A 26,877-nucleotide genomic window follows, 5' to 3' on the forward strand; every position below is an offset into this window, starting at 1 on the left:
TACTGTTATTATATCATGAAATAAATAATACTTTATATAAAATATTTATTATTGTTCCAATAAACTATCTACAATCACGTATGAAATACATCCAACAAGGACTACAGTTTCATTGGTTTCTTAAGCGCGCAACAACATCAGGAATAAAATTGGGATTACGATCAAATTCTGCAAATATTACGTCATTGAGCGATCTCCGTCTAATTTATGTAGTGTCATTGAATAATGTTAAACACTAATTTTTTGAATAAAACACAATTAAAAATAAAAATAAAATTTTTTATTTTATTTTACTAGATCGAACCCGGTTCAATGTATTTAGCTTTGAACCAGACCCGGTCCAGCTAGAACAGTAGAGTCACTCTCCACATAAACAACAAAGAGCTGCTTCGTCTCACCATGCATTGCAAACATAAATAACAATAAAAGCCATGAATAACAAATGATGTTTTTTTCATTACATGTTACTCCTGTGTTTTACTTTAAACACAGACACAGACGCAGACGCAACCTCCTCGTAATCAAACGTAATCTATGTATCTCTCTTTAAAATCTTGTTGAGGATACACCACTAATTTGACATTTGATGGAGTGCTGGGTTTTTTTATTTATTTTAAGAACTAATATTCATATAAATAAATAAAGAAAAAAAAAGGTTATGAACATTGAAGATATTGATAGCGATTGAAATTATGGTGTCAGGTGATTTTTAATATTCAATGTTAAACTGCACGCTTTCAAGTCTCTAAAGGTTCCCTCCTCGTTTAAAAATTCGTTAAATACTTCAGCATTTTTGCCAATCTTGCAGCAACTGCCACGTGGCGATCGCATCAAATCTAAGGTCAGAAGACCATCAGAAAGAGACAAGACAGTAAAGACAGTAAAGTGGAGTAGCAAACTCCAAAAACATAACGCACTTATCCTTGCTTCTGTCGTAGGCAGAAAGAATTCAGTAGTTCCATTTATTTCACGCGCTACTCGAGACTGTGGAACACACACAGTTTCAACGACATTCTTGGAGTTTCCAAAACAAGATCGCTCTAATCTCTCTTTTTTCTTTTTATTACCGAACAAAGATATTAATGCGACTGAGGTCTGTTCTACTAATCCATGTCATGGATAAATGGGGTGATTAGTATAGAAATTTTAAAAAATAATGAATTAAAATAAAAACAAATTAATGAAATAATAAAGTTTTAAGTGTTAATATTAAAAATAAAAAAAATAATTTTAATATAATTTTAAATAAAAAATATTAAAAATATTTTACACCATTATTCCAAATATTTTACACCATTTTAATAAATGAGACTGGGTATGTCGCCATCCTCTGATTGTATTGCGAAGAACACTAATCATCCAATTATTATTTTTCTGAAACATTTCACTTACATTTCCTTCTCAGGTCGTGATCATTTTTTGAAAAATAAAAAAGTACAGAAGCAACACAAATGAAAGAGAAAGATATATATTGAAGGCAAAATAGTTCAGTTGTAATTAAAGATAAATTTGATATTTTAATAACAGTTATTTTTTAAAATAATTTTATTTTAAAATAATAATTTTTTTATTTTTTAAATTTTATTTTTGACGTTAATACATCAAAACGATCTAAAAACATAAAAAAATAATTAATTTAAAATAAAATAATCTTCCAAATTTTTCAAAAATATTTTTAAAACTAAAAAATAACTAGGGTAATGAGATGAATTTTCAATATATTTTATATTATTAATTGAATTAATTTTATCCGGTAAAATGAGAAAGTTTATAATCTATTAATTAATGTGCTGAATTTATTTTTTTAAGTCACATGAATAAACAAGTATTGTACTCTATAAATTCTGAGAGGTGTAACTTAATTGGTCAGACTTTAGATTTATTTCTTAGAGATCACTAGTTCGAGTCTCACAAATCTCAGGACCACTGAAGACTTAAATGATCGTTAATTTTAAAACTCGTGAGATTAGTCAAGATATATATATACTGATCCAAATACTTATTTTAATAAAATAAAATAAAAAAGTATTACACTCTATGATCATGTCCATCGTATATAATGCACTCGACAAATAAAATATTTTTTTTGAACAACTTCACGTGAGACCGGATCTCCCACCCTCTTATAAACATCCATTTTCTCCTGTCTTAGGTGACCCTCCACCTTTACTAGGATTATTTTTTGATATAATATTAAATCATATGCATGTTTGGCTATGTTAATTTAAAACGAAAAATCAACAAGATGATAAATTAAAATTTTAGTCATTTTGTAAGAATAAAATTAAATCAATTAAAAATACAATAACAAATTAAAAACTCAGGTCATTGTATAAGATTAATATACTACTTTATAAAATGCGAGGGTCACTCATATTTAAAATTAAAATCATATTGAATTTTATAATTTCAACATGAGTGTTTTGATATGCAATATGAATATATTTTTAAAAAACTATCAAAGATGGTTAGGAAATTGTTCTCAAACGGCATTTGGATAATAAAAAATTCAAAAAAAAAAAAAAACTTTGTGACTGGACAACAAACTTACAGGCTCATGAGTTTGGGTTTGAGCTTTGGTTAATAAATTATATTTGCTACAGAGTTTTTATTTCATTATTAATTTTTTATTCATAAAATGTCTTGATACATAAACTAGTATATTAATTATACGCTAATAATGAATTTAGTATATTAATTATACGTTAATAATGAATTTAATCATAAGTAATTCGTGAATCGTGAATATTTATGAATATGTTTATGAATACAAACATTCATTGTAATTAATAAATATGAGTAATTAATATTTTAGATCTTAAGTCATATAAATAGGTGTTTCTGACGAGTGAAAAGTGTGATAATTTTTTTTTGAGTTCCTTTATTTATTTGTTGTTGATTTTTTTAGACTTGATATTTAGCTTGTTTTTTCTACTGTATAACTTAAATTTGGTCGTAAATAGATATTTAGTATAATTCATTTGAAATCAATGAATCTTATTTTAAAATATACTTAGACAATGAGGAGTTGCTTAAATCCTTACAGTATTTTTGAAGTTAATTAGTTATTTTATACAAAGTGAGGAGCGAAAAAGTGTTATAAATAAATAATTTATAATTGATAATAATAAAAATTTCAACTTGGTTATATTTTTATGTCCAAGTATATGAATATCATAATTGTGTTTTTATTTTTTATATTATTTTGTTTGGTAATTATAAACTAAACAAATAGGCAAACCTATTTAGTCATACGATGATTTTGTGATTATCAAACAACAAAAATACACATTAAAATCATTAAATATTAAAATATTAAAATTCATATGCAATAACTAATGGATTTAAATGGCAATTTCTACTCCTGAATGGTGGGGCCGGGGGCAACACCCCCCGCCTCCATCATCCCGTGATATCATTCCTGTGCGCTCTCAAATATATATATATATATATATATATATATATATATATATATTAAAAATGAAAAAAAGTTGACTATATTAGACGCTTATAATTTTTGAAATTTTTGCATCTTAATTAATTCAGTCCCTTGTTACGATCGCTATATCAAAGGCTGCGGTCAGCAATGCACTAATTGTTTGTGCTGCTAGAGAAGAAGTTAAATATTGAGTCATTGACATTTGACACTCTTTTATGATTTTATCCCTCTCGCCAAAGATAAATGTCGATACAATTAGGATTGACGAGCCGTCGGCCTCTGTCGGGGGGCAATCCGTAAATTCGCGAAACGGGACAAAAACCGGTTCATTCCTCGCCTTCGAATTCGAGCCGCTCGACACTCTTTTATCACTCCCACTCGATCGCCAAAGTCGGGGCCAGAAGGAACCGCCTCTCTCTTTCTGCTTTCTTCCCTTTTCCTCTCTTCTCAGAACTTGGTATGCAGTAAATTGGCGGCTTTTAATCATTTTAGCGATGAGTATTGTCAGGGCCCGGGGTAGCTGCGTGGCCATCCGTACTCTCTCTCCTTCTACAACCACCAACCGATCTTGCGCTCACGGCTCTGCTTCTTCAGGTTTTATCCCTTTTCTTCACTCTGACAACGCGACTCCTTCAATATAAGTAGAATCCATTTTCTTGATTGCATGCAGAAAACCAGAAACCATCTGATTCCCTTGCATTGATTAATCTCTCTGTTTCTATAGCTTCACGTGATCATCAACTATAATATTTCCAGAGCTCTGCGTGTGTTTGTTTAATTCTCCGTTCGTTCTTTATGCAATCATACACTCTGGATTCTTTTCCTGTCAAATTATACTGTCCAGTTCTTTTTGACATTGCAATGTTTGATTTATTTTTCATGCTCTTAGGAATTTGTAATTATTCAACAATAAAAAAGCTACAGGCAAGTGTTTATGTAACAGGATCCGTGCTTTACGAGAACATTGTTGGCGATTAAACTTCAAAATACCAGTGGTAGACACGGCTTTAACAATAATTTATGCACACATTTGTACTTTTAATTTAATAAATTATTATTATTACGCAAATGTAATCGGTGTATAGTTACAGCAAATTTGGGATTATCGTGGAATGAAATAAATCTTTGATCTTGCCGGATTCGGCGCGATTGAGAGTAGTAAACTGGTGACTAAAACAGTCAGTGTGTGAGGGAGAAGGGGACTATGGTGCATCGGACGGGCTAGTGGGCCAGTGATCAAAGCCGGTACACTTCACGGTGACTGTCACTGATTGGAATGGTGGTCCAACGTCCCCAAAAAGGTTGTTGGTATTAGGCGTAACAACTTGTGTTGTCAAACATAGACCTTCACGTGAAACAAATAACTACCAGTATATAAAAAAAAACTCACTCATACTCGGGAAATCAACCTCTTTTTGGACCGGTTGACCCGTGATCTATCCGGGCTAGTTAAAAATTAGAGTTGGAGTTGATCCGCTGAGTTACAATTAAAACCTAATCAAAACATGTTCTAGCAATCTATTTTACTTGTTATTGATATAATATCTAAGAGGGTGGTATTAGTTATTTTTTAAATATATTAAAAATATATATTTTTAAAATTAATACATCAAAATAATTTAAAAATATATATATAAATTAATTTTAAATAAAAAACATAAAAAAAACATAAAACACGAATTGCACTGCAACCCACCGCTCCGCTCCTAAGCCTTGTAGTATATCGGGTTAAAATTGCTTTTTTTTTTCAAGAGCAGTTTGAAAAGTTTTTAAAAAAATTTATTTCAAAATAATTATTTTAAAATAATTTTGATATATTAATATTAAAAATAATTTTTTTAAAAAAAATAACTATGCAGGCACTAAAATAGCTTTGATTTTTACAACCTTTCACGCACGGTATTACCTATAGATAAAAATATATGTGAATGGCTTACTAATTTCTCCGTGGATGGACGGTAAACGTGGCAAGAGAGTGAAGGTTTGTCTTTATATGCAATCTTGGCATGGAAAAAGAAACAATGAGTCAGTGCTTTGACATGATTGGAGGTGACAGACCGTCTCGACTTGCTTTCCGTAATTAGCGCGTGGAAGACACTTCCGACCCTATTAGATCGAGTGCTCACATGGATACCATATGTTCCCCATGTGGTGGGATTTCCAACTCAGCGCGTGTCTACACTCTCTCTTCTTTATGCTCGCCGGTTAAACGAAGACACTGCATCGGGCTCTGAGACTGTCACGTATGTATCGGCCCGGACGCAAATGATAGCAGTAAAACACAATTGATTATATACGTATAATAATGTTGTAGTACACTAGCAGAACCACCGTCGTGCGGCACGTGATCTTTTTATCCAGCCGCCTTGTCGGAGGTCCCCACTGCCTTTTCAGAGACAAAACTGGTCATGCAGCAGACTGCTCCATGCTCGTTACCAAAAATATGTTTGTTTTCATGTTATTATACTGTAATAAGCTTATGTTATGTGGGATTCATCACCCCTTGAAACTTCAGGTTTTAGAACTGGGAGCATTGCTTTTCCATATCGCTGATATGAAATGCTTTAGCGTGGCTGTTAAACCAGGTGGCTAAAGATTGTCTTGCTCTGCTAGTTGGTAGCCCTTTTTTTAAAAAAAAATGCCCCCCACCTTGTTTGTTCTTGTATTTTGGCTAAAATTATGGCTGCAAAATATTGGGCCACTTGTCATTGGTTGCTGAAGTGAATATTGTTCTTTATGATTGAAACAAAGATATTGATGGTTGTATGCAGATGATGCAACTTGCGGGTCGCCAACTTGGATTGGTAAGGGCCTCACTTGTGTTTGCTTCAAGCGAAAGGGAGCATATGAACGAATTTGCATTAACTTGACCCCTCAACAGGCAAGTGAACTTACACAACAAGAACCATATAGTATTGAAGAAAAAAAGATGATAATTTTTATTGGTTTTTCTTGTTCTTTTTGCTGTTATTTCTCTCATCTTATTCTAACACTAAACTCTAAACATCTGGTTTCTGTCGATTCTTACCAATAAAGATGCCTTCCTTGGTCGTACATTGTCCAAATGGAGCTGATCTATGTGATGCTCAAAACTGGTCTGTTCTGGCAAACTTCGAAGTGCAGATTAATAAAGCTTATTTCTTTAATTTAATCAATCATTCCTCACTCTGATGCTTCTTAACAAATCCAGACCTCGTTGTTTAAGTCTGTAGTCTCTTCTAGGGGTTGCTTTCACTTTGCAAATAGTTTAGCAAGATCAATTATATAAAGTCACAAATGCAGGAAAATAGAAGTAATGGACACATTGTCTTCCCATGTCAGCCATTCGTGTAGATTATGAACTGAATTTGTATATATGCTAGTTACTGAGTTTCCACTCTTGCGTTGTCATAATAATGCCTTTGATTTTACAGGTAGTGTAGGGACCGGGCTCAATTTTACCTAAACTATTCCTTTAATCTAGTTTATATGAAATCGTGAAACTGAGACTTCATAGAAGTTTGTTATAGCTTTTCCAGTTTTATGATCTTTAGCATTTCTCTCTCTTTTCTTTATGATTGCCAACCATGATAGATTAGTTTAAAATCTTGCAGGAAGAAAGATTGAAGAGGTTGAAGGATAGGATGAAGGTTTATTTTGATGCTTCCAGGCCAGAACACCAGGTATGGTATTGTTCTCATTTCTCTGTCATTGGAATTTTTCGTAGGAGTAAACTCCAGACTTGAAAACTATGGTTCATATCTTAAATCGGAAAATATGGACTGGGATATATCACAGAATCAAATCTGTAACATAGGTGCAGTGGTTGAAACTAAAACCCTGAAACTGCATCCCATATTTACATTTTGCTGCAAGTTTTTTTTCTGACTAATTAAGCCCCTGTTTGGGCCGCAATGGAAGTTTGTGAAAATTTATTTTTTATTTGTTTAAAATTATTTTTTTTTTATGTTTTTGGATTGTTTTAATATGCTGATGTCAAAAATAAACTAAAAAAACAAAAAATGAGTAAAAAACACTCTGGAGTCTGGACACCTCCTAACAAGATGCTTTGACGAGAACAGGATGCTTTGAGAGCTCTATGGTCTGCCACGTATCCTGATCGGGAGCTGAGTGGTTTAATATCTGATCAATGGAAAGAAATGGGATGGCAGGGAAGAGATCCATCTACTGATTTCAGGTTGTTTTAACTGCTTGTCATTTATTCAGCATATCTGGTGTGATTGTTTTCACTTATTTAGCTGCGCGTTTTTTCCTGGTGAACAGAGGAGCTGGATTCCTTTCTCTGGAAAACCTAGTGTTCTTTGCGAAGACATTTTCAGTAAGATTCTTATCTGGCAGTACAGAGAAGTTTGAATAAATAGGCTTACACCAGGCTACGTTTTGCAATAACATTATCTGTTTTTTTCGTGACAGATATCATTTCAACATTTGCTAAGAAAACAAGGAGGAAAACGATCTGCTTGGGAGTATCCATTTGCTGTTGCTGGTGTAAATATCACATTTATGATTATGCAGATGCTTGACCTTGATGCCAGTAAGTGTGAAATGAATATTAGCTTTTCTCCAGAATTTCACATCAACTGCATCTTGACAAACATCATAATTACTATTCTCATTCTTTAATGAATTAATTTAAAAAACACAAAAGGTTATGGCTAAATCAAATGTCGTCACACACAAAACACTTCTCCTAAATAGTGTTTTTTTGTTAGTTTTTTTCCTTTCAATTTAACGATTTCACCATCTAATTTATTTTTTAATATTAGTTTATTTTTGAAATTATACTTTGTAATTTTTTTTTATTTTTTTTGTAAAGTCATATATAATATTTTTTTGTACGGTTATATATAAGTTTTATGGATTTAGTTTTATTTTTTTTCGATTTCAACTTTTAACGTTAGATCTGTTGAATATAGGGTTTTATAATTTTTTTTATTTGTTTTCTATAAATTTATTTTGATCTCATAACCTAGGTTGTAGGTTTAACAAGTTAACTTGTATTGACTTGGATCATTTTTTACCCATATTTTTTAATTGATTTTTTTATTTTATTCTTTAATATTAGGTCATAATTGTTTTTCAATTAGCTTTCTACAAGGTTATCATAATCTCATGTCCTGGTCGTGAGTTTGATAAGTTGAACTATTAATTTTTTTTCGGTTCTTTTTTAATTGGGATTCATAATTTTTTTTATTTGCTTTCTATGAGATTATCCCAATCTCATGATTTGGATTGTGAGTTTAGTAAGTTGACTCGAGTTGACTCAGTTTATTTTTTGGGTTTCTTTTTAATTTGATTTTTTTTTCAATTTCACCCTCCAACAACTTAATATTTATTTTTTATTTAGTTTTTTTTTTAATTTCATCTTTTAATATTAGGTTGTTTAAGAATTGAGCACCGTATTTTTTTCAATTTTTTTCTATGAAATTATCTCGATCTCATGATTTTTTTTTTTCGATTTCAACCCTTAACATTTGATTTGTTGGAAATGAGCTTTGTATTTTTTTTATGAAGTTATCTTGGTCTCATGATTAAGGTTGCAAGTCTAACAGGTTTGTCCAGGTTGACTTGAATTATTTCTTATTAATATTTTTTAATCATTTTTTTTCTACTTTATCTTTCTGAGTTTGTTAAAAATTGAGTTTTGTAATTTTTTATTATTTACTTTGTATAGGATTATTTTGATTTTATGACCCTAACTTATTTTTATATGATTTGTATAAGGTTATCACAGTTTTATGATCTGTGACATAAATTTGATAAATTAACATAAATTTAATATGTCATCTTAATATTAGTTTTAAAATATTATCCAAAATGTTGCCATATCAATATTTAATATCAATATTTAATAAAAATACCATTCAATATACATTCTATGTTCATGGTTAAGTTTTTTTTAAGTTAAAAAATACATTAAAAATGTTTGGATATTATTTTAAGTTAAAAAAAAAATTACGACCAATGGGGCGGAGCGGGCTAATGATACTCCTAGAAGATCTTCATGAACCAACACATCTTTATTTTGGCCTAAATTTGCTGCTGTTTTTGACATGTTTTAATTCGGTGAACTTATTTTATGCAGTGAAACCTCGAACATTTGTCAGACCAGTTTTCTTACAGATTCTGTCAGGTAAGAAGCAGCAGCTATATCCAGTAAAACATTAAGGTCGTATAGTCATGTCCTAAAGAGCCCTATGCAACTCCAGTCCATTAGAAAGGTTAAGTGGAGGTGCCTTTGTGATAGGTGAAGTGGCTGAATATAGAGTTGGCTACTCTACTTTGCCATTACTAGGACATACCAATTCACTTGTTTCTATGGCCGCCTAATGACTAAAATTTGTGCTTTCAGAAAGCGAATGGGCATTTGACCTTCTCTATTGTGTGGCTTTCGTGGTCATGGACAATCAATGGCTACATAGAAATGCTACATACATGGAGTTCAATGTGAGAATCTATTTAGCCTCCTCAATTCCTTTTTGTGTCCATATGGATTGATAGCTTGGTTTTGCTGATCAGTATATCAACACGTCAATTCCCTTTATGCTGCATGCTGATTGTTAAAGGTAACTGATCAAATGATATATGTACTAGGATGTCTTGAAATCTACTCGAGCTCAGGTAGAGAGAGAACTTCTAATGGATGACGTCTTACGGATTGAAGACATGCCTTCTTACAGCCTTCTCATTTAGCAATAACCTACTACAGTTTCAGGCTAGGCTGGTTCAGGCCACTGGTGTATTTGATAACATTGAAGTTGTAAAGTCCCTTTCCTTTTCCTTTCATCTACTCCCATCTCCTCTCTTGCTAAGTTAATTTGTGATCCTGTTGTTTTGATACATGTCACAATCTGATGGGAATACTCTGTCACGCCAACTACAACATTCTGTTTTAAAGTTGTCCGAGGTGGGTGGACATGCAGAGAGTTGTGATACTGATGAGTAATTTTGTATATATTTACATTTTTTGAAGCCCCATTTACGAAGTTCAAAGGGGCAGAACTATCAACAGAAGCTAAGATGTAAATGAAAATTTGAACACTGTTCTCCTTTTACTTCTACGAATTAGTCATCCAAATTGACTCTTTTTTCCAGGTTGGGAGTTCTACACGATAAAATGGGAAAAGCTGCTGCATCTTAAAACGAGGCAAAGATAGCACAGAGATTATAGAAAATAAACAACTACAAGCAGAAGAATAGGGTGGGAAGAGAACTCAAATCACAACTTAGAATGCCATCTGTGACAATTATATTTCTAGGAAGAGAACAGAAAGGAAATCAGTTCTTGAAGTCCCAGGAAGAGATTCATGAACAGGTTGCTAAAAAGTAACAGAGGTTAAAAATCAATCTATTCGTGGTTGTCCAATATGATCATGACAGACGAGCAATCAAATTAATGCTCCACAGCTGAGAGTTCTGTGAGCAAAAACATGATACGATCCCAAGGATAGAAGAGAACAAGAATGCATTTTATACTGTGAAAATCACTTGCACCACTCTGACAGAAACAATTCTTCGTTTATACAGTACAGAGAATTCTTGTTGTAATAATGATTCGTAAATTTATATGCTCAGGGAAAGTAGTGTTAAACACCCCATCATGATTCAACAGATATCCCTTGAACTCTTCAAATTTTATCAAAAGAAAGTTCATCTTACTCATATCGATACCTAAAGAGTATATTCTGTACACAGTACAAATCAAATGCCTTAAAGCATGACTGGGTATACTGTATTATTCACATAAATCTGTACACAAAAGTTGTCATTTCAGCTACTGTTTTAAACAGCGTGCTGGATAGAGGAAACTAAAAACAACAATTATACATGTTAAAGAGGAGAAATATTTACATAACCAAAAAGAGTGGTCCCGTTCCACCTTCCTTGTAGGCATCTGGAATACTTGAGTAACAGAAAAGGTTGTTGGTCATTTCCCAGCTCCAGTCCTGTTTCCTGGACACAGCAAGAGGACGCCACCGGTTTATCCGAACATAGTGCTCCCTGATCTTTCCTTCGCCAATAATACTAGTCACGATGGAATAGCAGCTTTCATGACCACCCCAGACCTTGTCACCAGGATCTGCAGTTTGGCTTCCATCTGGATGAAAGTACCGGTGCATGGGAGGGCCATTGCCTTTCCAGTAGGGATCAAGATTGCGCCAGTATTCTGGAGCTGCCTGAGGATTGATATTTGTCAAACTAAATGAGCTTCGCAAGAAAGAATGGTAACAAGACTCAAGCAAGCTATGAGCTAAACTTTCAAAACAATGTTCCACGGGTTGTAAGGAAAAAAAAAGGTTGATGATTGTCCGTTATGAGAATTATTAGTTTAGATGTCATTCACAACACAGAAATTATAGGAATCATAGGAGAATCCACCAAAGATCGGGCTTCTGACTTACCAAGTGCTTTCACTAATAGGGCAAACGAGATAAAGCAGGTTAAGAAATAGACGTGTAAAAGGACCAAGGATTAATCATGACCTTCCCTTAGTACTGGAATGAATTTTAAGGCTGCTTTGCATGCAAGTACTTGTGGCATGCAGGAATTGTGATCAAACAATGAAACAAAATACAAAAGAGCTTTGGCTTTGTAAAACTATCGAACACTTCCAGCAAACTTCACATTGTTGAATCATCACTGCACCGCATGGGTTTGACTCTACCAAATATGAGACTGCAATCTACATAGAAGAAGCATACCTTGGTAAAGTGAAACTCCCAAACGTGATCACATAGATCATCCCTCATGATACGATTCTGACATAAACAACAAACAAAATAATCACTTTGGTTGGGGCTCCCCCAGCACATTCGCAAGTAAAACACACGTATGCACACGTTTCTGAATTAATGAGGACTGTATGAATTGGAAAAGGAGACAGAGATCTGGGAATAGGGGCACAGGTTACACGATACTCACGCGTTTGCCATCCATAACAGATAGTGAATAAGCATCCAACTTAGAAATTCCCCGGACAAGAGACAAGCGCGGTATGTGTGCCTTCCCACACCACAATTCCTCACACTAAAACGGACAGCAAAAGTAGAGTCAAATTTTATAATGCAAAATTATCCTAAATTAATACCACAGCAGCTGTTCTCATGAACACGTAAAGTAACATTGACCATAGAACAAGAATGGAAGCTTCATGATTGCACAATAAAATTATTTGCTCAGAAAGGAAAGAGCACTCATAACATTCACTTCTCGGGATTGGTGAAAAGCACTGGAACCCATCAAAATTTAATTGCACATGGTAGCAACCTCAAACCTGCAACAAGGCGCTGACCTCAAGGTCTCCTTCCATTGTCAATGACTTCATTCTGTAACACTATATTCGTTTCATCTTACCTTACCTTAAACATTCTCTCTATCTACCACTCTGCTCTAGGATGTCCTTTAAATATTCTATTTTTGGCTCATCGTAGTTAGGTGCCTTTAAGAGCAGCATTCTTGTTACTTATGTACAAACTAGAGAGATAGATCGTAATTCTAGTTCAAAAATAACTTGAATTCTTTTAACACCCATCTCAAGCAAGATACATTCATAGCACATGCCTAATCCCACAGCGACAAGCTCAAAACACCGAAGAGATTTCTTAGCTACAAGGCTCAAAGGTTGAAAACAACATTCGTATGCTTGATATTTCCAACATATGTTCCACATTAGGAGAGATAAATGCATCTTCATACATGATGGGGTCAAAATAAAAAAGCCCAACCGGGCCCATGAAGAGAGAGAAAAAAAAGAAGAATAGAAAAAGAAGAGAGATAAAAATTCAGGCCAACCGAGCCCGATTGGGAAGGAAAGAAAAGAGAGGAAGAGAAGAAGAATATGAAAAAAGGGGAGAAGGAAAAACACCCAATCGAGCTCAAAAAGAGAGGAGAAGATAGAAGGAGAAAAGAGAGAAGAGAAGGAAAGAAGAGGGAAGAAAGAAAGAAAAAGGCAGAAGATAGAAGGAGAAAAGAGAGAAGAGAAGGAAAGAAGAGGGAAGAAAGAAAGAAAAAGGCCCAACTAGACGTAATAACAGCCCAACCGGCTAGGAAAGAAGAGAGAAGAAAAAAGGGGGGGGGGACATTAGGCTGCCAGAGCTACACTAGTAACTTGCCGTTGACACACCCGCTAGGAACACTTCCCTCGCCAAGACAAACTAACGATACCATGGAAGACCACCATTGGAGGCCGAAAGCATCCAGGCATGCAGCTTGAAAACAACATCGAGCATGTATGACGTGCTAAACAATGTTCTACCCCTTCTTCCATTTCAGTCCCTGATCATTTAATAACTCTTCAATTCAACACCTAACCCGATCCAACTAAGCCCGGTAAGGGAGAGGAAAGGGGAAAAAAAATTTGGCTCAACCAGGCAAAAAAAAACCCTAACCTAACCGAACTCGCCTCAAAAAGTGAGGGAGAAGAAGAAAAAAGAAGAGAGAAAGAGAGGGAAAAGGTGGCCAACCCAAACTAGCGACAAACACATTGGCTCTTTTCATATTGAGCAAATTTCAAATTGGACATGACACAAGGTTCAAGGCACGCCCAATATATTCACCACTTTGAATTCTTTGTTTTACAAGTTATCAGTCACACTTGAATTTTCTTCTTACAAGGTTATTAAAACGATGCCCACTTGAACTCTCTAAATTGTCAATACGATGCCCACTTGAACTCTCTAAATTTGAATACAATGCCTACCTAAAAGCCTTGTCTCATAGGTTAACATGATGGCATGAACAACTTGTCCTAACAAGTTGTTTGTGCAGACATTCACGGTGAATTAAATATTCTTTGATTCCTACAAGTAGATGTGCGAACCTACAACCTATAATGAAAATACAGAAAATACAAGTGATGCTATAATGAAATTACAGGAAGTACAAGTGATGCCAGGTATATTAATACCAATGACCAAAAGGTATAAAAGAGAACTGCGTAACATTATATATCCACACATATAGAACACAACACATTCTCCTACATTTTCATTTCCCTTCTTCTATAAATTATGCTTAGGCATTGGAGGGTCCTATGAAGGACTTGTTTCACAGGAGAAAATGGATTATTAACCCAAGCACATTTTTTTTTCCAATCCCATTAAGCAGCCGTGGAAAGGTCCGTGTGAAGTTTTTCGAACTTCGTCAATATACGTTTGCAAATTATTTAATTATAGGATAATAACTGCATAATATCCAGCTCTATTAACCTTGATCAAACCACTAATTCTTTTTCCACTGAATGAATATGAAAATAACTTAAATAACACATTAATCTTTTGTTTTTTAGCATAAACTATTGACTTGTTGGTTTAGCATCCATCCTTTAGAATCAAAATTAAAAAGTAAAAACAAAACAATTCCCTGCAAAAGGATCAAAAGCAAGCAAACCCCCAAAAATTAATTAATCAAAGACATAGCCAAAACACCAAAATCCCTTAGGTAATTAAATCATAACCAATCCCATCATTCGATATCATAACAAACATCAATTAAAAAAGAACAGGGAATAAAAAAACTGACCTTGGAGGTCCAGAGAAGATCACTAGAAGCAACACGGTTCCAGGTACGAGAAACGACGAGACATAGTGCCAAGCTGCGTGCGTCAAGGTTGTTCAAAACCCTCAACATCAAGTCCCTACCAAGCACATCCAAAGGGTCTTGACAAAAGGGACGACCTCGATCCTCCCTCATCTTCTTTCTTTTCCTTTTCTTTCCTTTCCTCTCCACTACTAAAGCTAAACCCTCTTCCATGTCCTTGCTCTGGTTCTCCTATAATTCTCGCTCGTTGGTCTGTGCCATTGAAGAGGAGTGAGACAGAGAAGTGAAGAAAGAAGGAATGTGAATCAAGTTTGGCTTTGCATTTTTTAACGTTTCTTTCCTTCGGCCTTTTTCTTTACTCTGTTGTCGTTTTGTGAGATTGGGATTCTGTCTGAATACAGTGTAACTAGAGTAGAGGAGATCATCTTTGGAAGTCTTACGAGTGCGGATTTAGTTTTAGTTAAGGGTGGATAAATTCGGTAATTAACATGAAAAATGCTAATAAAAAAGGAAATGAAATAAATATTTTTTTCAGTGAAATAGTATATTTTGTATGTTATGATTAAAAATTATGATATTTAATTAAATATTTTAAATATTATAGTTTTTAAACACGATATTTATTATATATTATAGTTGGGAATTACAATAAATTTTTAATTAATATTAAAAAAAATTATAAAATTGTTAAAATTAGAATTCCTAAATAAAATTTTTAAAATCTAAATATTCAACAGTTAAAGAAGCGACTCCATGCTATTTTAAAAAAAAAATCTCTAGAAAATCAGTTAAAAAAACGACTCCATTGCAACCAAGTTATTTTAATTTTTATAAAATGAAAATTTAAAACACAATTATACATAATATCTAATATAAAAAGCAAAAGCTATTTAATTAATAAGATGATTTTTTCTTTGTAGTTAAGCGTAAATCCACAATAATAAATAGTTTCAAATTTAATATTTAATTTGAAATTGGTTCAAGGCTGTTGTGTTATAAAATTAATTTGGATAAAATAATTTTATTAAAATAAAATAATTTCATTTTTATAAAACATTAACTTGATTAATCTAAATTTGATCGGACAATTGAAATATTAAACATCAAGCAATGTCAACTAGGTTTGCCAAGTAAATTATTTGTTTGATTTAACTAAAAACCCAATAATTTTATTTTATCAAAACGTTGGTGAAAGTTGAATCCATTTAAAAACCAACAAAAAATAGATATTGGAGCATATGCCAACTTCCAATCCCTCGTGATTATTATTCTATCAAAACGTCGCTGGAATTATTGTTTTATGATCTTGGTTAATTAAATTAAACATTTGTCAATCTCTAGTCTAAGAAATAGAGGCAGGTTAACGAGTTCTTTTATTCCTTTATTACTTCCTTCACTCATGGAAGGTAACAAAACGAGTACACGGGGCTCGAAGACGGGCCTAGGCCTATCACAACGAACAGCTGAAAGACGACACGAATGCAATAAAGAGACAGACTAGACACGAAACAAGAGGTCCTGAACACTGAAAAACGCACCACAGTTACCGTTATTATCTGTATCGCCGCTGCGATCAGGCAGATGCAGCCAATATTGCTTCTCTGCGACGCTTAAAGAAGGTAACCGACCAGCCCCTATCTGGAAGGTTTTCTTTAATTATAGGGGCTTGCTTGAAGTTTTTCATCCAGGCATGCAGGCGAGGAAACTTGTGGGCTTCAAATATTACTCCTTCCCCTACTACTTCTTCAATGAGTCCCAACCAATAAATAACAGAACCAAAGGCTATATCTGCTATCCCAATACTGTCTCCACCAAAAAATTTCTTCTCCCCTAACGCGTGTTCTTCTACGTTGTGCAACATTTCCAGGGTTTCCTTCCTTGTATTCTCAAGCTCTTCCCCTTTAGCACGAAACAGTCTCCACACTGATGTACCCTGAAGCCAGAATCAACCATGACATTAATCACTGGAAACTAAATGGAGTGCCAAAGAAAATTAAGCTTAACAAGTCCAGTTTAATTTATAGTATTGTATGAATCATGAAATGTACAATAATGTCTGCAAGCTGTACCTTATCTTCGGCAAATTTGACCCAGAAACGAGCCAGAGCTCTCTCGTAGGGGTCATTTGGCAGCAATGGATTTTGGGGCCACATCTCATCGATGTATTCGACAATGATCATGGACTCGCAAACTGGCTTATCGCCATGGAGAAGCACTGGGATCTTCTTGTGAACAGGGTTATACTTGAGAAGCAGCGGACTTTTATTGGTGAGATCTTCTTCGATAAACTCGTATGGAATAGCCTTTAATTTTAGTGCCCATATCACTCGGTAAACAAATGGGCTGGGCAATGCTCCAAGCAGCTTCACTCTTTCCGCCATGACTGAGAGGTTTGTGGTGATTCTTCATCGTTACCTTCCACGCTCCTTTATAGTGTTAATTCAACGGAAGAGTCTCGCTTGGGCAGCAATTCAACTTTGCCTTTGAAGGAGTTTTCTAGTCCATATTGATGTATTTGCTTACGTGATCATATTCATAAACAACTGTATTTATATAATCTATTCGCCAAGATCAGAGATTGAAGATGCTAGAACATGATCTAATTAAATTAAATATATTCTATTTCTCTTCTCTTTTCTTTATGCTCAAGTTTAATCATGTTTTAAGTTTAATTATATTTTTTCTGGGGAAAAAAGTTTGGATTTTCCTCTTTCTCTCTTTATTCTTTTTAATTATGTGTGCAAAGAGACAAAACCACGAAGATAAGAAATAAAATATTAATTAAAACCATGTCCGGTAGTGAATAGTGATGTGTCGCTTGTTCTACGAAAGTTTCAATTTCCCGGAACATACTCGATGTTGTCGATGTTGACTATACATCATCTTCTGGATGTTGCTGCATGATAGCCGTCATGCATGATGGTATAATGCTAAGATATTTTTTTTTTTATTTTTTTAATATATTGATATTAAAAATAAATTTTAAAAAATAAAAAATATTATTTTAATATATTTTAAAATAAAAAATATTTTAAAAAATAATCCTTATTATAATATTAAACAGGCTATAATTACATTGCCATGCCTCCTGAGTCTTGATAGCCAAGACAGGCAAACTGATTGGTTTACATAAACAATATTTGATTGTGCCGAAATAAGATAAACTCTTCTTTGTATATGTGTAGCATTAATTTGTGATCGTTTGGTTTTCGTATAGCACATCTTATCATGAGGCATTAGGATGTTTTAGAGTTAAATTGTTTACATTTTTATCATGTATTAAATTCTATAATTCAATTTGAATTTGATAATTTAAATTCAATAAACAGTTAAATTATTGTAGAATTCTATTTGAGAGACAAAAGAACAAACAACTGCCTTTTGAGAAAATCAATGTGTGTTTGGTATTGTGGTAGCTGTTGTGATTTGAAAAAAATTGTTTTATAAAAAGTACTTTTAGTTGGTTTGATATTTATATATGTTTGATTAAAACTGTGATTAAAATTGAAGTTGATTAAAAAATAGTTTAATGTATTTGGTTAAAAATACTTTTCAAATTGAGGTTATAAAATAATTAAAAAAGATATATATTAATATTGATGGTTTTTAATTTAAATATTGTATATTTAAATACTGCTATTACATCATGAAATAAATAATAATTTATATAAAATATTTTTTATTGTTCCATTAAACTTTCTACAATTCCATAATGTACGAAATTCATTCGATAAGGACTACAGTTTCCATGGTTTATTGAGCATGCAACAACATCAGGTAAAATATTATCAGGAACAAAATTGAAATTGCAATCAAATTCTGTAAATGCTACGTCATTATGCGATATCCTTCTAATTTATGTAGTGTCATTGCATAATGTTAAACAGTAGTTTTTTTTCAATAAAACACAATTAAAAATAAAAAAAATGGATTTTTTTTATTTTACTGGGTCGGACCCGATTCAATACATTTAGGTTTGTACCGGACCGGTCCGGCCGAAACAGTGCTCCACCGTTCACTTTTGTAAAGAAACTTGAATGAGTTATCTGCCATGATTAATTCACCTACAACTCTTGATCATGTATAGGCATCCACCTCTTCCAGCTGTTGCAGATGATTAAAGTTTGAGAGAGGAAAGGCACCATTCCTTGTGAAGCAGATCGTGGAGCTGGATCGCTCCGCCCCTAGTCATCTTCACTATCTCGATCTTCAAACAAGTCTTCGGCTGGGTCATACACAATCATGTCAGGGAAAAGCTCCAGGAAGTCATCTTTTACATGCTCTATGTAATGTTTGGGAAAGACAAGCTACAACATATAGAATTTGCAATTCCAAACACAAAAGATGAATAATTGAGCCGGATTTTGAAAAATGAGGTTAGCTGCTGTTGGAAAGCATAGTTTTCCAATTTTTTATCAGCCACAGGTGCAGCCACAATTACTCTGGGTCCCACCAAAATAAAATCTTTTTTTCTTTTTATTTTTGCATAACCAAACACATAGAAACTATGGTTTATTTGAACCTCCGGTACAGCCGCATTACCAAACGGCACCCGCTGTTGTGTGGTTGCGGTTGTTTTTTAAAGTGTTTTTCACTTAGAAATATATCAAGATAATATTTTTTTTTATTTTTTTAAAATTATTTTTGACACCAGCGCATCAAAATGATCTAAAAACATAAAAAAAATATTAATTTGAAGTAAGAAAAAAAATAAAAAAAAATTAATTTTTTTTATAAGCGCTTTTGAAATATAAAAACAAAGAGAGTTGTGCGACAGAAGAGAAAAGAAGAGGGAAGAAAGAAAGAAAAATGCCCAACTAGACGTAATAACAGCCCAACCGGCTAGGAAAGAAGAGAGAAGAAAAAAGAGGGGGGGGGACAATAGGCTGCCAGAGCTACACTAGTAACTTGTCGTTGACACACCCGCTAGGAACACTTCCCTCGCCAAGACAAACTAACGATACCATGGAAGACCACCATTGGAGGCCGAAAGCATCCAGGCATGCAGCTTGAAAACGACATCGAGCATGTATGACGTGCTAAACAATGTTCTACCCCTTCTTCCATTTCAGTCCCTGATCATTTAATAACTCTTCAATTCAACACCTAACCCGATCCAACTAAGCCCGGTAAGGGAGAGGAAAGGGGAAAATAAATTTGGCTCAACTGGGAAAAAAAACCCTAACCCAACCGAACTCGCCTCAAAAAGTGAGGGAGAAGAAGAAAAGAGAAAGAGAGGGAAAAGGTGGCCAACCCAAACTGACGACAAACACATTGGCTCTTTTCATATTGAGCAAATTTCAAATTGGACATGACACATGCCCAATATACTCACCACTTTGAATTCTCTATTTTACAAGTTATCAGTCACACTTGAATTTTCTTCTTACAAGGTTATGAATACGATGCCCACTTGAACTCTCTAAATTGTCAATACAATGCCTACCTAAAAGCCTTGTCTCACAAGTTAACATGATGGCATGAACAACTTGTCCTAACAAGTTGTTCGTGCAGATATTCACGGTGAATTAAATATTCTTTGATTCCTACAAGTAGGTGTGCGAACCTACAACCTATAATGAAAATACAGAAAATACAAGTGATGCTATAATGAAAATACAGAAAATACAAGTGATGCTATAATGAAAATACAGAAAATACAAGTGATGCCAGGTATATTAATACCAATGACCAACAGGTATAAAAGAGAACTGCATAACATTATATATCCACACATATAGAACACAGCACATTCTCCTACATTTTCATTTCCCTTCTTCTATAAATTATGCTTAGGCATTGGAGGGTCCTATGAAGGACTTGTTTCACAGGAGAAAATGGATTATTAACCCAAGCACATTTTTTTTTCCAATCCCATTAAGCAGCCATGGAAAGGTCCGTGTGAAGTCTTTCGAACTTCGTCAATATATGTTTGGAAATTATTTAATTATAGGATAATAACTGCATAACATCCAGCTCTATTAACCTTGATCAAACCACAAATTCTTTTTCCACTGAATGAATATGAAAATAACTTAAATAAAACATTAATCTTTTGTTTTTTAGCATAAACTATTGACTTGTTGGTTTAGCATCCATCCTTTAGAATCAAAATTAAAAAGTAAAAACAAAACAATTCCCTGCAAAAGGATCAAAAGCAAGCAAACACCCAAAAAATAATTAATCAAAGACATAGCCAAAACACCAAAATCCCTTAGGTAATTAAATCATAACCAATCCCATCATCCGGTATCATAACAAACATCAATTAAAAAAGAAAAGGGAATAAAAAAACTGACCTTGGAGGTCCAAAGAAGATCACTAGAAGCAACACGGTTCCAGGTACGAGAAACGACGAGACATAGTGCCAAGCTGCGTGCGTCAAAGTTGTTTAAAACCCTCAACATCAAGTCCCTACCAAGCCCATCCAAAGGGTCTTGACAAAAGGGACGACCTCGATCCTCCCTCATCTTCTTTCTTTTCCTTTTCTTTCCTTTCCTCTCCACTACTAAAGCTAAGCCCTCTTCCATGTCCTTGCTCTGGTTCTCCTATAATTCTCGCTTGTTGGTCTGTGCCATTGAAGAGGAGTGAGACAGAGAAGTGAAGAAAGAAGGAATGTGAATCAAGTTTGGCTTTGCATCTTTTAACGTTTCTTTCCTTTGGCCTTTTTCTTTACTCTGTTGTCGTTTTGTGAGATTGGGATTCTGTCCAAATACAGTGTAACTAGAGTAGAGGGGATCGTCTTTGGAAGTCTTACGAGTGCGGATTTAGTTTTCAACCGTTTGTTTACTAGAAAGTAGTTTTTTTTTGGAAAGTGAATTTCAGGAAAGTATTTTCTGATGTTTGGTAGTGTAATGAAAAATAAGTTGGAAAATACTTTCCAGTATTTGATTATGTTATGGAAAATGAGCTGGAAAATAACTTATTAATGTTTTATTTTTCTCAAGTTTATTAAAATAATGAGGAACAAATCTTACAAATTAAAAAGTTGAATGAGAATGAAATTAAAAAAAATATATAATTTCATAAATTATCTCAAATAAAATAAATAATAATCAAAATAATAGAGATCAAATCTAAAAAATTAAAAAAAAATAAAAGGTGAAAAAATTAAAATAATAATAATTAACATTTCATAAATTATTTCAAATAAAATAAGTAACAATCAAAAGAATGAGGACCAAATTTGATAGATAAAAAATTTCAATAAAAAATGATAAGGAAAAAGCAAATAGCAATTATAAAAATAAGAACCAAAATTAATATAAAAATTAAATTTTAAGAGATGGAATTGAAAAATAAATATTCAAAACAAATTATATATAGCAATCAAAAGTTTGAGGATCAAATTTGATATAATCAGCAAATAATGATATTTTTAATTTTTTCACAACTTCCGGAAAGTGTTTTCCGCCCAAATTTTCAAGGAAAAAACTTTCCTGAAAACCAAGCCAAATTTTCCTTTAACTGAAAAGTGTTTTCCGTTGACCAACTTTTCTAATGGCAAACAAACATAGAAAAGTTTGGAAAGTGATTTCCAGAAAACCACTTTCCGAAAAACAAACACAGCCAAAAGGGAAAACACTTTCCTGGAAACCAAACCAAATTTTTATTTGACGGGAAAGTGTTTTCCGTTGACCGGAAAGTGTTTCTGTTGACTGGAAAATGTTTTCCGTTGACCGGAAAGTGTTTTCCGTTGACCAACTTTCCTAATGGCAAACAAACACAGGAAAGTTTGGAAAGTGATTTCTCGGAAAGTAAATTCCGGGAAACAAACATGGCCTTAGTTAAGGGTGGATAAATTCGGTAATTAACATGAAAAATGCAAATAAAAAAGGAAATGATATAAAAATAATATTTTTCTTTTCCAGTGAAATAGTATATTTTTGTATGCTATGATTGGAAAATATGATATTTAATTAAATATTTTAAATATCATAGTTTTCAATGCCTATTATATATTATAGTGGGGAATCACAATAAATTTTTAATTAATATTAAAAAAATTATAATATTATTAAAATTAGACTTTTGGAATAAGATTTTTAAAATCTAAATATCTAATGGTTAAAATATGCTATTCTAAAAAAAAAATCTTTGCAAACTCTTGTAAAAATTTAAGAATAACTCAATGGTTAAAACAAAAGTTAAGATTCTTTTGAGTCATCATTATGATTTGGAATTACTATACCGCCTCATATATCTAATAAGTTATATACATAATTTATCTAGAATATATCATCATCTAATTATAATATATTCACATTTAACTATTCGGAATCATCAGTGAAAACTACCATGCGAGCAATAACTATTTACGATTTTAATTGAAAAGTGTTTTTTAATTTACAAGTTGGATAAAAATATATATTTTTACTTATAAAACATATTAAAAAAAAATCCTTAAATTTATAGTTTTTGTGTGAAATGATCTATCAGTTATATAACTATATCTGATTGGTCAACTAACTGGATGTTTAAAAGTGCAATATATTTAAATATGGTTATTCTATAGCAAGATAAGATAAAAATATATTATTTTATCAAATCTTTTAAAAATACTTTTAATTTAACGTGGAAATTTTTTAAAATAAAAATCCCTTAAGGTTATGAAATGCCACTTATGCAGTCGCTGCTAGGTCATATTCCTCTGCTCTCTCTAACCCATCGCGTCCTTGATATTTTTCAATCAAGCCCCTTCAAATTCAATCAACAAACTGTGACAAATTCACCTCCAATTCTCTTACCCTTATCAAAATGACGTGGCAAATTGAATTTTCTTTTTATGCTCTATTATGCCTTAAAGTGTATACCAATAGTAGCCTTTACGATTATGTTTTACAATAATAGATTCTAAGAAAATATTTTTAGTTATGATTTTAAAAAAATAAATTTAAAAAAATTATGTGTCTGATTAAAATTGTTATGAAATGAATTTTTATATGTACAATAAAAAAAGTAGATTTTAATGAATAAAAAACAAGTTATTTTAACATTTATAAAATCAAAATTTTAAACACAATTATATATAATATCCAATATAAAAGGTAAAAGCTATTTGATTATCAAAATGGTTTTTTCTAAGCAAAAAACAAAAATTATCACAATGCCAAATAATTTTTAAATTTAATTTGAAATTGGTTCGAGGCTGTTGAGTTATAAAATTAATTTGGATAAAATATTTTTATTAAAATAAAATAATTATATTTTTATGAAACACTGACTTAATCAAGTTTAATCTAAATTTGATATGATAATTAAGATATTAAACATCAAGCAATGTCAACTTGGTTTGCCAAGTAAATTATTTGTTTGATTTAACTAAAAACCCAATAATTTTATTTTATCAAAACGTTGGTGAAATTTGAATCCATTTAAAAACCAACAAAAAATAGATTTTGGAGCATATGCCAACTTCCAATCCCTCGTGATTATTATTTTATCAAAACGTCGCTGGAATTAGTGTTTTATGATCTTGGTTAATTAAATTAAATAGTTTTTAATAATGTTATTCAAGAGTGTATTAACAGTTAAAGTATTATTTATTTTAAAATATATTAAAATTTTATTTGAAAAATATTAAAAACATATTAATTTAAAATAAAAAAAATTTAAATTTTTTTTAAAATACTTTCCAACTACCGAACACCAGGTTAACGAGTTCTTCAATTCCTTTATTCCTTCCTTCAATCACGGAAAGTAACATAACGATTACACGGGACTCAAAGACGGGCCTAGGCCTATCACAGCGAACAGCTGAAAGACGACACGAATGCAATAAAGAGACAGACAAGACACGAAACAAGAGGTCCTGAACACTGAAAAACACACCACAGATCCCGTTATTATCTGTATCACCGGTGCGATCAGGCAGATGCAGCCAACATTGCTTCTCTGCGACGCTTAAAGAAGGTAACCAACCAGTCCCTATCTGGAAGGTTTTCTTTAATTATAGGGGCTTGCTTGAAGTTTTTCATCCAGGCATGCAGGCGAGGAAACTTGTGGGCTTCAAATATTACTCCTCCCCCTAGTACTTCTTCAACGACTTCCAACCAATAAACAACAGAACCAAAGGCTATATCTGCCATCCCTACACTGTCTCCACCAAAAAATTTCTTCTCCCCTAACCCGTGTTCTTCAACGTTCTGCAACATTTCCAGGGTTTCCTTCCTTGTCATCTCAAGCTCTTCCTCTTTAACACGAAACAGTCTCCACACTGATGTACCCTGAAGCCAGAATCAACCATGACATTAATCACTGGAAACTAAATGGAGTACCATAGAAAATTAAGCTTAACAAGTCCAGTTTTATAGTATTTTATGAATCATGAAATGTATAATAATGTCTGCACGCTGTACCTTATCTTCGGCAAATTTGACCCAGAAACGAGCCAGAGCTCTCTCGTAGGGGTCATTTGGCAGCAATGGATTTTGGGGCCACATCTCATCGATGTATTCGACAATGATCATGGACTCGCAAACTGGCTTATCGCCATGGAGAAGGACCGGGATCTTCTTGTGAACAGGGTTATACTTGAGAAGCAGCGGACTTTTATTGGGGAGATCTTCTTCTATAAACTCGTATGGTATAGCCTTTAATTTTAGAGTCCATATCACTCGGTAAACAAATGGGCTGAGCAATGCTCCAAACAGCTTCACTCCTTCAGCCATGATTGAGAGGTTTGTGGTGATTCTTCATCGCTACCTTCCACAAACCTTTATAGTGTTAATTCAATGGAAGAGTCTGGCTTGGGCAGCAATTCAACTTTGCCTGTGAAGGAGTTTTTCTATTTCATGTTGATGTATTTGCTTACGTGATCATATTCATAAACAAATGTATTTATATAATCTACTAATTCGCCAAAATCAGAGATTGAAGATGCTAGAACATGATCTAATTAAATTAAATATATTCTACTTCTCTTCTCTTTTCTTTATGCTCAAGTTTAATCATGTTTTAAGTTTAATTATATTTTTTCTGGGGAAAAAAGTTTGGATTTTCCTCTTTCTCTCTTTATTCTTTTTAATTATGTGTGCAAAGAGACAAAACTACGAAGATAAGAAATAAAATTTTAATTAAAACCATGTCCAGTAGTGAATAGTGATGTGTCGCTTGTTCTACGAAAGTTTCAATTTCCCGGAACATACTCGATGTTGACTATACATCATCTTCTGGATGTTGCTACATGATAGCCGTCATGCATGATGGTATCAATGCTAAGATATTCTTTTATTTTTATTTTTTTAATATATTGATATTAAAAATAAATTTTAAAAATAAAAAATATTATTTTAAATAAAAAAATATTTTAAAAAATAATAATAAGATTAAACAGGCTCTAATTACTTTTCCCTCTTGATAGCCCAGACAGGTAAACTGATTGGTTTACATAAACATTATTTGATTGTGCCGAAGTAAGATAAACTCTTCTTTGTATATGTGTAGCATTAATTTGTGATCGTTTGGTTTTCGTATAGCACATCTTATCTTGAGGCATTAGGATGTTTTAGAGTTAAATTGTTTACATTTTTATCATGTATTAAATTCTATAATTCAATTTGAATTTGATAATTTAAATTCAATAAACAGTTAAATTATTGTAAAATTCTATTAGAGTGACAAAAGAATAAACAATTTTCTTTTGACTCATATTTATTTGGGGTGCGATTATAGTTGCTTTTTAAAATGTTTTTTCACTCATAAATATATTAAGATAATATTTTTTTTATTTTTTAAAAATAATTTTTAATATCAGCGCATCAAAATAATCTAAATACATAAAAATAATATATTAATTTGAAGTAAAAAAGAAATTCAAATTTTTTCAAAAATATTTTTGAAATGCAAAAACAAACAGATTAATTTACATGAAAGATGGAGAGATAGGCTTGATATTTAAA

The 26,877-nt window shown here is 32.7% G+C and overlaps 4 protein-coding genes across 13 annotated transcripts; 1 reads left to right on the top strand and 3 right to left on the bottom strand.

The window, feature by feature from the left end:
* Positions 1 to 3,721: 3,721 nt before the first annotated feature.
* LOC7477020 (uncharacterized) lies at positions 3,722 to 11,101 on the top strand. Of its 5 annotated transcripts, none has more exons than XR_008060219.1 (10): positions 3,722 to 4,033; positions 6,211 to 6,324; positions 7,037 to 7,101; positions 7,501 to 7,616; positions 7,703 to 7,757; positions 7,853 to 7,973; positions 9,525 to 9,572; positions 9,792 to 9,886; positions 10,034 to 10,199; positions 10,338 to 10,498. XR_008060219.1 is itself a non-coding variant. In XM_052456083.1 (9 exons), exons 1-9 carry the CDS (start codon positions 3,934 to 3,936, stop codon positions 10,130 to 10,132), a joined length of 813 nt encoding a protein of 270 aa, XP_052312043.1. In that variant the 5' UTR covers positions 3,723 to 3,933; the 3' UTR covers positions 10,133 to 10,498. The 5 variants fall into 5 exon arrangements, 3 of the variants coding, with proteins under 3 accessions (XP_052312043.1, XP_052312045.1, XP_052312046.1); XR_008060218.1 differs by adding an exon at positions 10,535 to 11,101 and having other exon boundaries at positions 3,723 to 4,033; positions 10,034 to 10,461; XM_052456083.1 differs by having other exon boundaries at positions 3,723 to 4,033; positions 10,034 to 10,498.
* A 44-nt stretch (positions 11,102 to 11,145) lies between these two features.
* Positions 11,146 to 21,749, bottom strand: LOC18102811 (uncharacterized). 5 transcript variants are annotated; one of them, XM_052456087.1, is made up of 5 exons: positions 21,432 to 21,744; positions 14,960 to 15,114; positions 12,362 to 12,466; positions 12,142 to 12,198; positions 11,146 to 11,616 (listed from the first exon to the last, which is right to left on the bottom strand). In XM_052456087.1, the coding sequence occupies exons 1-5, from the start codon at positions 21,505 to 21,507 to the stop codon at positions 11,287 to 11,289; spliced, it is 723 nt and encodes a 240-aa protein (XP_052312047.1). In that variant the 5' UTR covers positions 21,508 to 21,744; the 3' UTR covers positions 11,146 to 11,286. The 5 variants fall into 5 exon arrangements, with proteins under 5 accessions (XP_052312047.1, XP_024465327.1, XP_024465326.1 ...); XM_024609559.2 differs by lacking the exon at positions 14,960 to 15,114 and having other exon boundaries at positions 21,277 to 21,747; XM_024609558.2 differs by lacking the exon at positions 21,432 to 21,744 and having other exon boundaries at positions 14,960 to 15,491.
* LOC7477018 (probable glutathione S-transferase) lies at positions 16,328 to 17,403 on the bottom strand. The gene is made up of 2 exons (XM_002314493.4): positions 17,047 to 17,403; positions 16,328 to 16,910 (listed from the first exon to the last, which is right to left on the bottom strand). The coding sequence occupies exons 1-2, from the start codon at positions 17,356 to 17,358 to the stop codon at positions 16,551 to 16,553; spliced, it is 672 nt and encodes a 223-aa protein (XP_002314529.1). The 5' UTR covers positions 17,359 to 17,403; the 3' UTR covers positions 16,328 to 16,550.
* On the bottom strand, positions 16,328 to 25,686 carry LOC7460016 (probable glutathione S-transferase). 2 transcript variants are annotated; one of them, XR_008060220.1, is made up of 3 exons: positions 25,336 to 25,686; positions 24,786 to 25,203; positions 16,328 to 16,492 (listed from the first exon to the last, which is right to left on the bottom strand). XR_008060220.1 is itself a non-coding variant. In XM_002314491.4 (2 exons), the coding sequence occupies exons 1-2, from the start codon at positions 25,645 to 25,647 to the stop codon at positions 24,844 to 24,846; spliced, it is 672 nt and encodes a 223-aa protein (XP_002314527.3). In that variant the 5' UTR covers positions 25,648 to 25,686; the 3' UTR covers positions 24,628 to 24,843. The 2 variants fall into 2 exon arrangements, 1 of the variants encoding a protein (XP_002314527.3); XM_002314491.4 differs by lacking the exon at positions 16,328 to 16,492 and having other exon boundaries at positions 24,628 to 25,203.
* Between the last annotated feature and the right edge of the window lie 1,191 nt (positions 25,687 to 26,877).

The sequence above is a fragment of the Populus trichocarpa genome, chromosome 10, assembly GCF_000002775.5.
Source record: "Populus trichocarpa isolate Nisqually-1 chromosome 10, P.trichocarpa_v4.1, whole genome shotgun sequence".
NCBI classification, from domain to species: Eukaryota; Viridiplantae; Streptophyta; class Magnoliopsida; order Malpighiales; family Salicaceae; genus Populus; species Populus trichocarpa.